We start from the raw sequence: 16,665 nt of genomic DNA, 5'->3' as shown, positions 1-16,665 counted from the left end.
ATTGGGCGAGAAAGATTTACGAGCCTTATTTAATTTATCAAAATATTTTTTTGGTGTTTACAATAATGTCTTTCAATCCTAAGGTATAAAGATTGGGCAAAATTTTGAACTATCGAAGCGAATGTATTTTGAGTTACCTGTATCAAGCAGGAGCCCGTTGATTTGTAATACAACATTTTATGAAAAATTCTGTAAGGAAATGCTGCTGCAAGTGATCGGCGGCACGTCAGCTTTCTCCACAATTAAAATATTAAAAGTTGAGATTTTAAATATTCATATGCAGACCACCGGGGTATTTTGCGCGACTTTTACTGTCTTTATAAAATATAAAAGGACTGCGGTGAAGAATATTCTTTGAAAGAATATTAAAATTATTATCATTTTTATGTTCGGTACACGGAACGAAAATGAATGTGGGAGAGGTCGTGCCTCCAAACAGACGATTTGCGAAACACCTGCTCTGAAATGCGACGGTGATTGAACAAAAGATTTCACTGAGTCGACGCAAAATGTTTTGGCACAGATCTTTCAGAGGTCATTTCTAGGATCTTTTCAATTGGTTCAAGTGCCGTATCTAGTATAAACAAAGGTGAATGCTTTTAATATATAGTTATTTTATTCGGCCTGATGATTCATTGTCTTTTCATGTCGCACCGCGTGGTAGACGGAGGTAAGGTTTAAATTTTATATTTTCATATACAAGTCTTTTTACTGTGTATCGTGTTTCTCGTGTTAAAGATGAAAATAATGGCTCTTAAATCAGTTTTACTTGCTGTTCTTCAGTCGGGGTTGAATTTCTATCACAGCGACAGACACAGCTCAAACAAGTCGTCAGGAATGATTCAATTTAATATGACCGTATGACTGTATACACGTAACAATGTTTATAGAGCATTGGCGGGAATCTTCCTCTAGTGTAGATATAAATTCCTTCTTTCGTGGTTCAGAGACTTATGAATGTATGGTAAAAATACAAAAATTGCGTTTGTAGCGATTTTTGAAGCCTACTACTCGGCGTGTGTATATCTGAACAAGATGAAAGGAAAATCAAAGTTCTGTAGATTTTTCACTTAATGAGTGGCGTAACGCATGATATTCATCGAAGAAATATCCCAGAAAAAGGATACTGTCTTTTTTTTTTTCATTTCCATTTGGACATTATCCAAGCTAACTAGAGACTTTCCTTTGACAGTTTGGTCACTGAATAAATTATATTTCAATTTCTTTGTTCGACAATGATCGTGGCAAGTGAAGCAGACGCGAAAACCTCCGTCCTAAGCTAGTTTTAATAAAACTAAGCTATACCCTAAAAGCCTCTCACAAAATTTAGACGTAAAGTGCAACACAGATCTTTCTTTCAGCAAAACTCACGATAGTTTGAACGAAAAAAAAAATTATATCAAGATATAGATATAGCCACACCTGTTGGATTGAATACACTTCATAATCAGCGAAACTAAAATGAATTAAGTATCTAAAATAAGTCATGGCGTGTTCGAATAAAACTTTCCGTAACGCAATGACATGTCATCACCAAATTAGGATTTTATCAATTTCTGTTTTGTATGAAACCGCAATGTGCTTTTGGTTTAAGTTGTTCAAAACGTCATCACAAAGGTACGTGCAAAAACAAAGTTTACTTATATATCCTCCCTTTGATTCCTTCCTATGCGATGAGATATCTTTCACGCAGTAACTCTATTATGCTTTCCTAATGATCGACGTTTCTTATTTTATATTCATCATGTATGTCTTTCATTCTAGGCTGATTTACAAGCCATCTGTCTAAGTTGGAGAGCAGAAAATGGCATCAACTTTATACGAGGTGCGATTTGATTTCCGTCTCTTATTTCAAGTCCTTATTGAGGAATGTACACATGGCACAGTATATATTTAATTTTGTCATAAATGAACACGTACTTACGGACTGTGCCTTAATCGACTGTGTAATGAAAAGACAACGACAACAACAATAAATGCGAAATATTCATAAAATATTAATTTACGAGAGACAAAATTCAAGAGACGCACAAACAGAGTCAAGCGAAATAATTATCTGAGCGTAATGTTTACTAAGATTACTTCCTTCGTAAAAAAAATTATTTTAAAGCTGAACGTATTTCGTAAATGAAAGTATTGTTATCTTTACCTGCTCTACAAAATGATTTAAGTCCTCCCCTCCAGTAGCTTTCAAAAATGATAACCAATTTTACCTGTCTGCTCAGAAATCAATAAACTTCCTTAGAAGTCTTCAAACTTCAAACACGCATGAAAAAAAAAAGCGACTGAGTAACTTATCCCTTAGTCACCAAGCTTATAGCATCTAGGTAGAAGCTGTAAAACCAACAGTTTAACAGGATTATGGTACATGTAGCTCATTTAAAATTCCAGTGAATGTTACATAATGAAAGCAGTAATTAGTTATGTGCACCTAAAGGCATTTTACGGTTCTATTGATAAAGCTAAGTCTTGTAATGACTACATTACATCATTCTGTGATATGTTCATATGTCCCATACGAAGCCCTTTTAACATTAAAAAAATGTTTTTATTAACCCTACTATTTGTACGTGGATAATCAAATTGATTTATGTTCATCCATGGAAACTGGAAGTTAGAAACTGGAACTAAAGAGGACTTTTTTATTCGGAGCCCAAAATTTCCTCAACAAGAGGTGAAAGGCAGAAGTAATTTAGCATTTGATACACTGCCATTACCAGAATAGGCAATGATATCGCGCCCGCGGGCTCACTGAGTAATTCTCGGCTCTTTTCTCTTTGTTTGTTGACGATTTCTGATAACTTAGTGTGACATCGATGCTATTATTTCCTAGTTAATAGTTTCATTAATTCCTCAAAACCTCCAGGCTTTGCGGTGTATTATAACTGTAAGAAGATTTTACCAATTGATCATGTGTGAGAGCGAAAAAATAAGTGCATGCCACCCAAGCAACATTTGCCACGAGGGTAAAAAGTAAAACAACATAGACCAAGCATCATTTAATAACTTAATTTGGAAAAGCGTTTGTCGAGCATGGTCCATGTCAGCAATGATAGAACCAAACAGATTCAAAAATTTGCAATAAGCCACAATGATAATGAATGATGCAGTATTTCAAACCCCACGAAATAATTTAAAGTCAGATTTATGTCGAAATGCGGATTAAGAACCTTGATCCAGCCCTTTGGTTCCATCACAACAATTTTAATGGTATGGGGAACATTAATGGAATAAAGAAAGCTTTTAAATGTTAATTTAGTCACAAGCGTGGGAAAATGAAAATATCTGAGTCTTCCACGAGGGTTTTGAACCGCTTGTTTCGAACCACGTTTTAATTCCACCTCTGAATAATGCCCCTCCACTCAAATCCTTGACGGGACTCAAACTGTTAAGTCTTTCTTTATTCGACGACCGAGCACAAAAGTTAACGTCTTCATTAGCCTGAAAAGAAATAAATCTTTCAATCTTGAGAATAAACTAAAGGTCGGATTTTCATTTTCTTTTTTGCAGAACGTGGAAGATTGGCACTCCAATGAGGAACGCAAAGACTTACTCTCATCAGGCGAAGTAGACGCACTTCAGGTCAAAGGAGATGTTGAAGAATACGATCGCGGATTCGAAGGAATATGTCCAAAACAAGAACCACAAGATGAAATAACAGAAATAGAACTGCATGGTGTGGATGGAAATACAAAGGAAAATGGACACGAGTATAGTTATAAAAACGGCAACGATATTGATGAAGAACTCGATGAAGATGAGGTTAATGATGATGAAGACGCAATGAATGGCAGTGAGGGCGACAACAACGATCAGGACAAAGAGGAAAATGTCGAGTTACTTGCCAAGACGACCGAAGAAGAGGCCACATCGTCAGTACCTTATTATGGGAAAACTCTAGTAGCTCCTGAGTATATGAAATTTCTTTCCCCCGAAGAAACTTCTCTGGCAGGAGAGGAAGCAGAGAAAGATTCTTCCCAAAGCACTTTACTAAATGAATTTAAAGATCAAATCAAAGAGAACCGCAAAGAAGACCAGAGCACAGAAGAAACATCCGTTCAAACTGTTGAGAATGAGGAAGAGGCTTTGGAGGAGGACGACTTAAGTTCGTCCAAAGAAGAACTGGACGAAGTTGAAAATGATGTTGAAAAAAGCGAAGATGTAAGACACTCTTGTCCCGTCGAGGGGGTTGATCAGAGCGAAGAAGACGAGGAGATAGTTGAGGAGGAAAAAGAAGAGGAAGAAGAGTGGGACGATTCAAGTAATGGCTCAAAGCTTACCCCACTGGAGGAAAAAGGTTCCCCACAGCTAGCTCAAGAAGACGACAATGAAGACCAAAGTGAAAGTGAGGAGCCAGAAAAAGATGTTGAAGACATTGGGATCAAGGAGGAGGATGAGAAGTTAATCAACGGCGAGGATGCAGGAATTTTAAAAGTGGAACAAACGCTTGAAAAAGGGAGCGAAATCAGTCCCGGATTAACTAAAGTAGATGATGAAAACAGCGACGAGGAAATAGACATTGAGCGTGAAGAATCAGCAGGTCGAAAGCATTCCTCTTCCCTGAAAGTACACGTTCACTCGCCAACTCCAGATATAAGCGAAATGGACCCTGCTTCGCAGTCGTTCGACGCTGGAGAGGATGGGAATGGCGGAAAAGACCATGTTACCAATCAACAAGAGACGATGCAAGAGCAGTATTTAAATGAAATTGACGAAGAAGAACAACAAAGAAACTTGGTAAGCATACCCTTACAACGTTAATTTCAATGTATATTCACTGATCAATATTAGTGCTACCCCATATATGCTAATTACGTGTATGGTAGGTTGATGTTCACATTTTCTTGTAAACTTAAATATCCTACTTTTACTTGCACTTGAATTAGATCAAGGTACGTAAAAATAAAAAAACGTTGAAGGCTTTTTAATTTTTTATTTATTATGAGTAAATAAAACAAACGATGATACGGAATTGACGCATTTTTCTCTCAGTGACATGCGCGTTCTCTTCCTGTAACGTTTGCAGTTCAGTAAACCAGTTGAAACTAATGAGATTTACCAAGATGAAGATGACCTAGGACACGAAGCAGTTGATGGTGAGACCTACCAAGAAGGAGATTCAGAGGAAAATGGCGAGGGTGGCGATGAGAACGAGGCGGAAAGCTGTGAAAGTGACCAAGAAGCCGCAAACGTAGTAAAGGACGAGACGACTGCTACATCCACAGAGGCGCCGTTGAAAGAAGAATACGATGGTAACTATCATAAAGTCCTTACCAGCAATTCAAAAAGCTAGTCTGAATTAACTGAAAAGAAAATTTTCCCAACTAAACCAGGTATAGCGTTAGCTGTGTTTGGTATATTGCTCTATAAGTGCTCTTCTTTTCTTCTTAAGTTCATTTTAGTTTACATGGACAAGAAAACGAGTCGGACCTTACCGGAAGAGTGAAGGAGCTGGGAAAGATGTTCGATGGAGGTGGTCCAGTATTTCCTTCACCTGGGAGGAATAACTCTGAGGGAGGTAAAATTTTATTTAAACTGAAATAAGGATTTGTGAGTAAATAAAGGTCAATGTTAATAGGTTTAACTCAAAAATAACGCAAACAGGAGAATTAGTTTAGGTTACTGAGAGACGCATTTTGCAATTTTATTTCTTGCAGTCGATGGGTCTCCGATCAGTGTGCGTAAATACAAAGCAATTTTTGAGCAAGACCAAATGTCGGTTCAGGGTGCTCGAGACCCAGGTAAGCTTCCATTTAAAACTTTACAGTTGATGCAACAGCTCTTTTTATAGTTTCGTAACGAAGTGACGCAAAAACAGTTTACCTTCCTTCAGGACGAAGAGAAGAATTGATCAATCCTCCAAGAGGCATTGTGAAAAATTTGCTAGGACTCTTTGAGAACCCTCAAGGCTTTGAAGCAAGGAAAGGGTGAGGTATAGACATTAAAGTACATAACTAGAGGATTCTTTTTTCTCTTGTACTAAAAACACATTCGAGTTAAATCACCATTCAATACTGCCAATGTGAGCGGATGGTCAGGTCTCCCCCCCCCCTCTCATTTGCGTGCATCATCCATTGCAATTGTAGTTAGAGACCTTAAGATTTTCTTCAGTCCTTCAATGCAACCCCAAGCCTTTGCTTGCATGTCAGATAAATAGAAAGCTAGCGTCATTAAGAATGTTGCATGAATAAGCTCCAAGAAAAAATACTGAAGGGTTATGGAGGAAATCTGCCCGTGTCACGAAGGTAATTACTGATCAATGGGATACCACTTTTGGGAATTCTTACCGTACATGATGGAAGGCTTGCCTAGTAAAGGTGTGAAACTTGTGGAAATGGGAAGGAAAATAGGTGCGGGAGGACAAGCGAACATGGGTCTAACGATGATAAGTAAATATACCTGAAATCACTTCCAAAAACTGTTTCGTTAAGTCGGTGGCGAAAAAATTATCAACTCTTGGCTCGCTTAGGGATCATTGTTTCGCACACTTATCATTATCTCATTATATTTCAGCTGAACGCCCAATGAAGATCGGTGGATATACCTCTTAACATGATATTTTATCTAGAAGACAGTTAAGCAAGTAATATAAATAAACTTTATTAGCAGTAATCTTTTACATGGATATATTTAATATCAGTATCCAGTTATCTAAAATAGCTTTAAGCCAGTGCTTTTAAGAGTGGAGCTTTTATCACGTCAACTTTTTGTGGCAGGCAGTGGGATACATGAAGCGGCGAACATTTATGGAGAGAAGCCTTGGAGATTAATTTTTAGGCTTTAGTTAATTTTAGATAAAGAGCTTCGGGAATAAATTAACTTAGATTTTACGTCCCGGAGAAGTGAAATAGACCATAGAACAATAGCTCAACAAATCCTAAAATAAAAGCTAGCAGTTTAGAACTAATTAATCAACACCTAAAAATGGCTCAGTGAAAACGGAAAAAATATTCAAAAGAGTGCTTATATCAAAAGATGAGAGACGATTCTCGATTTAAAAAAGGAATTTTGCAGCTTTTTATGTGGATAACCGTTATAGGAATGGAACCAGCTCGGCAATTATCGTCTAAGGATTTGTCCACAATGATCCATGGACAAAATAGAAAAATAAAATGCAAGAGTAAGGTATTGGTTCACTCTTTAATTTTTGATGTTTTTCTTAAAATTATATGAAGTCAAAAGAAATACTTATGTTTCTTAAATAGCACGTAAAGATAAATACACTTATGCAATATTATCAGCGTATCAACTCATCTGAATGAGCGAATATTATCCGAGCGAATAAAATATAAGGAGTCTAAAAAGAGTACAGTTAATGGTTTGAACCCAGGAATAACATTTAATCGAGTAGTCTGATCGTCCGGGAGAGAATAGTAAAAAGTACTGTTAACGTTGTCTGGTGTATAGTGTCTGACATTTCCACAACCTTAGCGGAAGTCTTCATCAGCGCCGAGGGTCCACCTTCATTTTAAGTCTTATTTTTCTTGCAAAACCGTTCTTGGAAGGGCGTATGTATGCGGAATTTCTGATTAGAGTAACACGAGCGGAATCGAAGCCTAGTACAATTTACAACAATGTTTCGTATTTTGAAAACTAACAAAATGGCCACACGAAAGTTCTAAGGTAATAAACCGCTACTGTGCCCACATAACTTCAGATTTATCATCGAATTTATTGACGTTATGGCACTAATGGATCGAGTCTGCAGAGAAAAATGCTATTTTAGATAAACAAGTGAAATGAAAAGAAGAACAGCGCAATAGGTATCCTCGATTGACGTGTTTTGCGCACATTTTTGAGATATTTGTTTAAGAGAGATTGTGGGTTTAAAAGCAGGACGTCCGTGGCTTTATTCTCAGACAGATGAGACTCTAATAAGTCTACTCTGTCTCTTTCTTTTTGATACAAAAGCATGAAAGAAAATACAGTGAATTAAAAGTAAACATACTTGTATGGCATTAACTTGGCTGAAGCCTTCAAAAACTATTACAAGAGTTTACAATCGTCTGCGTCTATTGTTCTTAACGTAACTTTACCAGCTGATTGCGTGATGAGCTTTGACAGCACGTACGTATAAGTATCACATCCAGTGTTAAATTTCGTTTTACAACAAGACAAAGTCGTGATACAGAGGTGTTGTAGGGGCAGTAAAGGTCAAAATTTTCTATTCAAAAAAGCTCAGTTGTTTGCTGGTCGGGAAATCGAGAAATCGAAAAAAATGCCTTGGTAACTGGCGCTTGGACAAAAAGGTATGACTAACACCCTTTGAAGCTGAAATGCACCCAAGGGAAATTAAAATCAAATATGCTTCCTTTGTCGCAAAACCATGAGTAAGACGAACGCCGGTAACTCTGTTAGCAAGATTACACGTGCATTGTTCGGTCTAAATCATAAAATTTAAATATAAACGAAAGTTTGTCTTTTCTCTTTACCACTAAATGTAAACTTGGTATTCACAGTGAGTAACTTCGTGTATAAAACTTGTATAGAATAGATAATTGTTCCATATGCATAAGTTGAACGACAGACAAAAGATCCGGTGCTTAAAAACGTATCATTACGGTCTGTTATTGTGATCGAGAGAGATAAACACATCAGTACGACGAGCCTCTCTCTCGAGATGAACCTAAAAGGAATTACAGTCTTTAGCGTATCTGTATGGCGCTGGTAAACTCACACTCGCCGACAAACTCCTGCTTTAAAGGTGAGTTGTAAAAGAAAACAACTTACAAAGGTTTAAAAATTTTCATACATGTACTGTGACAATGATAACTCAAGCAGTAGGAGGCAAAGACAGAAGGACAAAGTTTATCTTAACCTATGGCCTGTTAAAGCCCTGATCACCTGTAGCCTTCTTTATTCGTACATCTAACAGGTTTTTTCACTGGCAGCTTTTATTTAGTCAGGAATTATTCTCATTATGCCAAAGTAGATTCACTTTTTCTCCTAAAGTTTCTTTGTTTGTTACTCGAGATAAATTAGAGTCTAGGTCATAAACGAGGGTAAGTTAAAAGAAGCTTGCTGCGCGTATAACCTTGCATTATCATAATAGTTTGTATTAAACTACATTACACTTAATAGGAATTGAACAACGGTATGAAAATCGTATTATTTTCTTTTCTGACCGATGAGTTCGGTAGCTTTCAATACCTGATTATTTCATAGAGATGTCACACAATTCGTTTCTGTAGTTTGCTTTAATTAACTTTCATGTTGCGGCGTGCGGTTTTGCATTGTTAGAGTCCCAAAGAAGAATATTCGAGTCTAATTTGTTTGCGCTAATGAATCTTTGCGGTTTTCTGTCTTTGAGCCTACAGGATGACCTATATTTGCATTATAATGAGCTATTTTGGTAGCTGCATCGATGCTTGTATTATTAGTCTGGGGACCTATTAACGGGTCATAATCGCCGTATAACTCACTGGGTTGCGTCGCATGATCCAGTGAGTTCGCAAAGACCCTAAGCAATATGCCTTTGGTATTTTGAGGAAAGAGTAATCAACATAATAAACGTTATCATATCATTGACATTTGAACTTGAGATATCAACGTACAGTTTTCTGTGATAAGCTCTGTGAAGTTTCGTGATTAAGAGAGATAACGACTAAGTTTTCTTAAATTCTGATTACTCATCAACCCGGCACCCGTTTTTTAATCAGAGGAATCAGAGGTTTTTTCTCCTAAGAGAGGAAACTCAATTGTTCTTACACTGCAAAAAAGCAACATTTTAATAACATCTTTCAGCGACTTACAAGTTTTTTGCTGGAGTATTCATGATAGTAAAGACAGAGTGGAGTTCAAATTGGTCCCCAATCATGATTGAATACAAAATCGGCGGATCCATTACCTAAACGCATACACTAAAGTCCTTATCCACGAGAAAATAAACCCAATATTGCATGTAAAGAATAATCAGCGCACAAAAATGTTGCAATATGTATCAAAATGATGCATATCTTCCATTGGCAAACATGAGTCGTATACCGTCCTTGTGGCGCTCAACTAGGGCCGCTGATGGCCAATCACGTTCAAGAATGTCGGTTTTCATTTGACAATGGTACAACGCAAAACCAGCGGATGCATGGCAATGCCGGCAAAATAATATTTCATTATTTTTCGAAACAGTTAACATTTGTTACAGGGCTAATAGTTTTTTTCCTATAAAGATAAGCGTCTTGGGGGTCTAAGAAATGTCAATGGTACTTGGTCAAAATTATTTGAAAAACGTTTTCCGTAAATGAGAAGTGAATGAAATAAGATATAAAGGCCGGTAGCAATCAAAATATCAGTGCCGACTTTTCACCACAATTTTATAGCTCTCACACCTTCACTGACACTTATTTTTGAGATTAACCCAGGAACTTACGGACAGTCTATAATTGTTTCCTCAATTCTAAAAGGTTCTAGATTTATGTCCACACCTTAGTGTTTGTTCAAGGTGATGACACCTGTTCTGCCCAGGGGCTGGATTTTAGGTTTCGTTAATCCAACCCTGTTTCTTGTCAGAACAACTGGAGAAAGCTATAACCGAGAGAACTTTGTATCGCCTTGAGGAGAAGAGACCAAATATGTAAGTAACAATTGCAATCTGTGTCTGCATATATTCAAAATAGCGATAAGTAGTTTTGAAGCAAGTAAACGTACAGGAATGATATAACGGCAAACGGAATTGAAAAGAAAAACCGCTAATGTTGAGTATGAGGAGTCCATCGGCTAATTGAACTGAAACCACCCTTGTATTTCTTTCTCGTGATTTTACACTTGTGCCAGACTTAGTCTTGCATTAATATTTTGCCTAGCCGAGTAAGAACAAAATAAGAATTTTTATAACGCTTTTGAGCAGTACCGATGCACCAAATGTACGAAATCAGAAGTAAACAAGTTAAAAATGGCAGAACCTGCCAAGCGATTAAAGCAATTTTACTTTGAAATTTAGCATGAATTTGAATTGATGACTGTACCTTGGACGGCTAGATTTGATGCGTCACTTTACTTATGTTACTCTGATGGTTCTGTACTCACTGGTTTCCCTTTTTAATGATAACGCCCCATTGAGAGAAATTAAAGAAAAAAGAAGTGAAGAATAACTTACGAATGCTAACCCCACTTGTCAACTAAAGTAATTTTATTCACTTAACGGCGGTGTGACGACCACAAGAGCTTCACAGAATTTTAAATCGGTTCCGCTTCTCGCCGGTGATATTTCATAGCTGATAGCAAGTGCAGCTGAACTGCGTTAATGAGTTGTGTTATTGCAATGACAAAAAGAAGTCAGTGAGCCCGAAACTGTTACATGCGGTACGGGCAAACGCAAATCGCCACTTAAATACATGACATAATGAATCACAAATGATAAGGCATAAGAAAATAATTGAAACAAATTCTGTTTGACATTTGGTTCCGAAATTTTACCTAAAGCTTACTCTCGCTCGCATCTGACCAGGTTTCATTCGTTATTTGCATTTTTTTATGACTTCGTCTTCAGTTTTTACACGTGGTGAGCAAATTTCTAGGTTTGCAGATTATAATCGACACGTAAAACAATGTCTTTCAAGTTCGGTTTAAGTGGAGTATTCACTGTCAAAGATGACTTACTTTTTGTTTCTGATGCTAAAAACACAGTCTAAGAAAAATAAACAGAATAAACATGAATAATCTAAAAGAAAATTATCTAGAATGAACAAATAAGCTATTTTTATCACCAACACCTGTTCTAATGCTTGCTGCGAGGTTTTCACTTCCTGAAGACCAGAGCTGAAAGGAAAATATCAGTTGCGATAGGCACAAGACACGTATACTTTGAAAAACTTGTATTTTACAAATAAGGAGGGACAATATTTACGACGTCTCTCGCACAATGTGGTAGACTAGGGGTCGGCGAGGTAAGGCTTTTAAAAATTATCTTATTCACTGGTCTTAGACATATCTCCGGAAATTTAATTCGGACGCGATGAATATATACCGTCGACTAAGGTATTAGCAAATTGTAAACAGGGAGCTCTCTAATGCTCAGTACAAAACGGGCTCAATTTATTTTGCGGGTACAGAATTATCTTGATCAATTTCTGTTTCATGTTCAAGCAAGGTTACATTGCAGTATGGATACGAGACTGAGATTACGATATAAAACGAGAAATTTGAAATTAAAACGGCAATTATAATGGAACTTCTTTTGGTTCACGTTCATTGGTACCACGCTGGCTTCGCCTGGGCAAGACACTCAATTTGTTTTTAAGACCTCATTTTTGAATTGTTGAATAATTCAGAGAATCAGCCGGTGGCATATTGTCAAAGTTTTTTGGCCAATAAGATTTCGTAAATAAAAATTGAACCATAGGTCATTATAAGCATTATACTATATGTTCTTAAAAATTGTTCTTTCGTTAAGCCTTGCTTTATTTCATAATAGATATGTTCGTCCTGACCATGGTAAAGTCAAGATTGTGGACGATTCCCTAATCAGCTTTAATAATATCCACTTGAGTTCACGAAATATATTCATATTAAGCGTTTGTTGTCGTTTTCCGGCTGCTAGCCTGTCCGTTTGTACTGAAAGACGAAGGAAGCAATCGACAAAATAAACAATTTTATGTCGATTCTAGATTACAATTTGAAATTGCAAATTCAAATAAATGGTAATTTTTACGAGTCAGAACTGATCATGAACTCTGGCTACGGATCAAACAATGATAATTATATCAGCCTATACTGAAACTTCTCGTCTCATCTGCAGCCGTCGAACTCTTTGGACTGCCTCTTGGCCTTACAAGGTATTCATTGCTTTTTGTTCATTCAAACATTTTAGCAGCTTTGTATTGACTTAGATCCCATTACGTTGAACTTAAATCTACAGTTAGAGTTATCGCTTTACGACTTATAAAATGTTTGCTAAAATTCATCTCAGAATAGGAGTTAAAGAATAACCACAAAAAAATTTTCTCATTTTTAACCTTATCAAGCTGTGTACGTGGACTAATATAAATGATTTTCGCTACTGAACCCAAACACGAAAACACTATTCATGTTTCATTAAGGTTAGTTGCGAGGGTCGATCTTTTCATGGAAATGTTAAGTGGTTCGACGACAAAATTTTTCGTATTTCTGTCTTATCATAAAGTAAGGAAATAAACTTATCTCCAGTCTGTAAAACTGGCCAAAAAAGAAATTGCCTATTAGACTTTTAGGTTTCATTATGGCGTATAATTAGTTAAATACGTCATTTCTTTTGTTTACTAATTCAAAGATCAGGCGAGATCGATGCTAATCTTTAAAGATCCTTTTGGATAAATCCCAGAGCTTTATGTTGACTGCTAGGTCGTACAGTTGCAGACATCCTGAGGTAAACTGAACTCGAAAAAACCTTGCCTTGTAGGCTAAAAAAAACTTGACGATGTTATCCTTACTGGCTGACTTCCACCTTTTGCATAAGCATTCGAAGTGCCGGTTACCGTGAAAACTAATTCAGTTGAAAAAACAGACCTGTACGCTTGTCAATTGGCGCTAATAATGTAATAGAGATCTAAAGAGAATATAAGATCTTTGGTAAAGATGTCGTATTTTGTTCGGATATCACAGAAAGAACCAAATCAGTAAAGAAATCTCGTGCCATTTGATTGAGTGACGTAAATATACTAAGGTACATGTTAACGTCTATGACATCGAAACGACAGTCATAAGACAGACCGGCAGTATGATCATGGAAGGAAAAAAATTTGAATATCACAAAAGGAAAAAGTCTTGTAGTTCTTCTAGACAGGAAAATTGGTATTCGAATGGATGGGTATGAAATGGTACTAACGATTAGAGACTATTATTAACGAAAAATTTTCGTATCGTCAGCAATGAATTAACGGCAGTGATTTGCATATTGCTGAAACGAGCTGAGATTGATAAAAGTTCTGGTTCGCTTAAGTTTGACGTGAGTAGGTTAAAGAAGTGAAATTCTACGAAGTGACTATATTTCTCTGTATCGATTTCTGAAAACAGGTGGTGCCGAATGGTGTTATGCTCGGGTTTGTACCTTCGTTGGTGAGCTGCAGTCGACACGCCGTAGACGATAGCCTTGAATAAATTCATTTTGAGTGGTTGGATCCCAAGAGCTTGCGAGCGGATTATTTCCTTACGCAATCTACTCCTGGCCGGATCTTAACACAGTTTAAACACTTTCATTAATTCCAAGCCCATGTACACATAAGCAACTAAGAACAAGCTGGAGGCGATCGATTTTAAGTAGAAAAATTGATCAGAGTTTATGAGTAAGGATCAAGGAATGGATTTCGACGAGTCAGCTCGTGAATTGTCCTTCACAAAGCAGCTCAGCCTTATCTCGTTTGATAATAACAGCGGCCGGGAGGGATTTTCCGATTGCGAGGAATTTAACAAAGACAAACTTTGCAAAAAACGATGCGATTCAACGGGTTCTTTGAATAGCAACCCTGATCAGCTGACATTTAATCAAAAAACAATAAGGGATACGAGTTGTGATGCAACGAGTACTCATGACACCTCAAGTAATCGAAAGCAATCGTTACCATCGCCTGGGAACATTGACAGCAAGCGACATGCATTGCAGAAAGTACCGAGCATCACAGTGTGTGACGATACCGAAAATCGTGCGGGTGTGGAATCAAAAAAAAATTCATTGTTCGATCCAAGGTTCCTAATGCCTACTGAGGTAGGTTTAATTGTAATTTATCAATCGATCGATCCATCGATTGAATAGGATAGGTTGACTGATCGATTAATCGATGGACTGATTGATCATGGTTAACTTGGATTTTTGTAATCGCATCAACACACATTAGCTTGATTGATTATCAGTCTCTCTTAATGATATGTTCATTTTAAAAGTGCAATGAATTGTCTCCTTACCTTCTTCAGTTAATTACTAGTCTGTTTATTTCCAGTCAAGTGTTGACGAAGCCAGATATCTGCTAGCATCCAGACGAGGCTCTTCACCATCCGCTTATCAATGCATACGCAGTAGAAGCCTTGACATGGTAGCAGAGGAACAGCCGTCTGATTCCGCACATGAGAGCAACACAAGTACGCCACCTGCCTCTCTTGGACTTCCTCGGTACCGAACTAGGTCACGCAGTCTTGACACCGGCCTTAAAAAAAGAAATAATTTCTCTGCTTTCAAAGAATCTCTCAAGGTAATATTGGGAATGGAACAATAGGCATGGTCCCCATTGCCTGTGTTCATACTATGCGCCATAAACGTATCCGTGCTCATGAGGGTGTTATTTCTGTTTCCGGCCTTTTTTTCATTTCGGAATAAAGGGGATAGTTTCTAAAGAAACTGTGGTGTTGCGTTGGTGGGGGAGAGGGGTATTCCAAGAGAAAATTTAGTTTCATCAACTAAGTCGATAATCTGTTATGATAACATAGACTCGAAGGTCCTAATAAACTGTAACAATTTGTCTCAATGTTTCAGTTACGTGACGTGCAAAAAACAAGGCTTGGTACGTGAGAGAAGATCTGTGGCCAGCAAAATTGGAAAATTTGCAGTAAACGTCGTCAGGCTTGAATTGAGGGCAACCTTCTGCGGCAACCTTCTGCGGTCTACTGCGAATGTCTTGGTGGTCTAGTTTATGTTATGCAATGGCCCGTACGCGAACGCAACGGAATACGATTTCCTGTTGGCTTGATGGAAGCATTTTCCCGACTTAAGAGGAATTTAGATTAATTTTCGAAGACCTTTTTATAAATTTTGAAAAGTTGATAGAATATGGAGTAAATTTGTTTCACAGAGCAGAACATTTAAGTGCCCAAACAAATTAATATGTTTGGCTTTTTGGGTGTTATGAATAATTTAACAACTGAACAATGGAAACTTACCGGTAAAGACGTTTTTTAACTAATTAGCCCGTTTCAGTTCGTTACTTTTTTGCAACAAAATTTCAGTATACGTTTTGCAGGTTCAAGTTCAACTGGTTTTTTTGAAAAAAACATATTAAACAATTCAACTCAGTTTGAATGTTAACATTTGAGAAACAAAAATTGGTTAAATGACATGAAATCTACGTTCAACTTTGTTTTGCCATATACTCGGACGGTATTTTATACGAATAGATTTTTAAGAGGGACGTCTGTGAGGAAGACCGAGTTGTAAATCTTGGTGGGTTTGCTCTTCATGGCAGTCACCAAATACAAAATGGACACGGGATGTTGAAGAGCACTGTCGTTTCAGTTCCGGTCTCTCAATTCGACGAAAATGTTTTCAAAGAGCATCGAGTGCGTAGTGCTGCCAAGTTGAGTGCAGCGATGCGCCTTTCACACAGATCGATTACCACGAAAAACAAACCTGCAAGCGAGCCCAGCTTAAAAGCATGAAACCCTCAAGGATATGAAGACAGCATGGAATGTCATCAACCGTCTGGTCTGTCACTAACTTGCAATTTTTCTGCCGCGAGTCTCACGCCGTATGCGCGGTCCTGAGTCGGTGGGTATTTAATCAGTGGAAAAGGTTGCAACTCATACAGTTTGACCATTCGCAAGGAACTTACTTGAATCCTCTTGCTGACAAGATCTTTCCGGTCTAGCTATTAGCCATCTACTTACGAACCAAAAATTACGCCGATCTTAACTTCTCACTACTCCGATTTTTTTGCCCGATTTTTGCGGTTTTACACGTGCTAAAGAATGGAGCATCAAAGTCGTGTG

The 16,665-nt window shown here is 37.5% G+C and overlaps 2 protein-coding genes across 11 annotated transcripts; both read left to right on the top strand.

The window, feature by feature from the left end:
* Positions 1 to 562: 562 nt before the first annotated feature.
* On the top strand, positions 563 to 7,394 carry LOC131791556 (aspartic and glutamic acid-rich protein-like). 6 transcript variants are annotated; one of them, XM_059108900.2, is made up of 8 exons: positions 563 to 670; positions 1,765 to 1,825; positions 3,511 to 4,737; positions 5,027 to 5,252; positions 5,393 to 5,518; positions 5,658 to 5,741; positions 5,819 to 5,927; positions 6,514 to 7,394. In XM_059108900.2, exons 2-8 carry the CDS (start codon positions 1,805 to 1,807, stop codon positions 6,515 to 6,517), a joined length of 1,797 nt encoding a protein of 598 aa, XP_058964883.2. In that variant the 5' UTR covers positions 563 to 670; positions 1,765 to 1,804; the 3' UTR covers positions 6,518 to 7,394. The 6 variants fall into 6 exon arrangements, with proteins under 6 accessions (XP_058964883.2, XP_058964885.2, XP_058964887.2 ...); XM_059108902.2 differs by having other exon boundaries at positions 5,819 to 5,932; XM_059108904.2 differs by having other exon boundaries at positions 565 to 589.
* A 718-nt stretch (positions 7,395 to 8,112) lies between these two features.
* Positions 8,113 to 15,972, top strand: LOC131791536 (uncharacterized). 5 transcript variants are annotated; one of them, XM_059108880.2, is made up of 5 exons: positions 8,134 to 8,249; positions 12,734 to 12,770; positions 13,987 to 14,674; positions 14,907 to 15,155; positions 15,437 to 15,972. In XM_059108880.2, exons 3-5 carry the CDS (start codon positions 14,252 to 14,254, stop codon positions 15,470 to 15,472), a joined length of 708 nt encoding a protein of 235 aa, XP_058964863.1. In that variant the 5' UTR covers positions 8,134 to 8,249; positions 12,734 to 12,770; positions 13,987 to 14,251; the 3' UTR covers positions 15,473 to 15,972. The 5 variants fall into 5 exon arrangements, with proteins under 5 accessions (XP_058964860.1, XP_058964863.1, XP_058964861.1 ...); XM_059108878.2 differs by lacking the exon at positions 8,134 to 8,249 and adding an exon at positions 11,356 to 11,882; XM_059108877.2 differs by lacking the exon at positions 12,734 to 12,770 and having other exon boundaries at positions 8,113 to 8,249.
* Positions 15,973 to 16,665: the final 693 nt, after the last annotated feature.

The sequence above is a fragment of the Pocillopora verrucosa genome, chromosome 12 (genome assembly GCF_036669915.1).
Source record: "Pocillopora verrucosa isolate sample1 chromosome 12, ASM3666991v2, whole genome shotgun sequence".
NCBI lineage: Eukaryota > Metazoa > Cnidaria > Anthozoa > Scleractinia > Pocilloporidae > Pocillopora > Pocillopora verrucosa.
This window is presented reverse-complemented; position numbering and strand designations above follow the sequence as displayed.

What these genes read in the sequence shown, in the direction of transcription:
- LOC131791556 (XM_059108900.2), top strand. Translation starts at nt 1,805, where the DNA reads ATGGCATCAACTTTATACGAG. An exon ending in TGGCATCAACTTTATACGAG is followed by an intron (nt 1,826 to 3,510) that starts GTGCGATTTGAT and finishes TCTTTTTTGCAG; the next exon opens with AACGTGGAAGATTGGCACTC. An exon ending in GTTGAAAGAAGAATACGATG is followed by an intron (nt 5,253 to 5,392) that starts GTAACTATCATA and finishes TTTCTTCTTAAG; the next exon opens with TTCATTTTAGTTTACATGGA.
- LOC131791536 (XM_059108877.2), top strand. Translation starts at nt 14,252, where the DNA reads ATGAGTAAGGATCAAGGAATGGATTTCGACGAGTCAGCTCGTGAATTG. An exon ending in GGTTCCTAATGCCTACTGAG is followed by an intron (nt 14,675 to 14,906) that starts GTAGGTTTAATT and finishes GTTTATTTCCAG; the next exon opens with TCAAGTGTTGACGAAGCCAG. An exon ending in CTTTCAAAGAATCTCTCAAG is followed by an intron (nt 15,156 to 15,436) that starts GTAATATTGGGA and finishes TCAATGTTTCAG; the next exon opens with TTACGTGACGTGCAAAAAAC.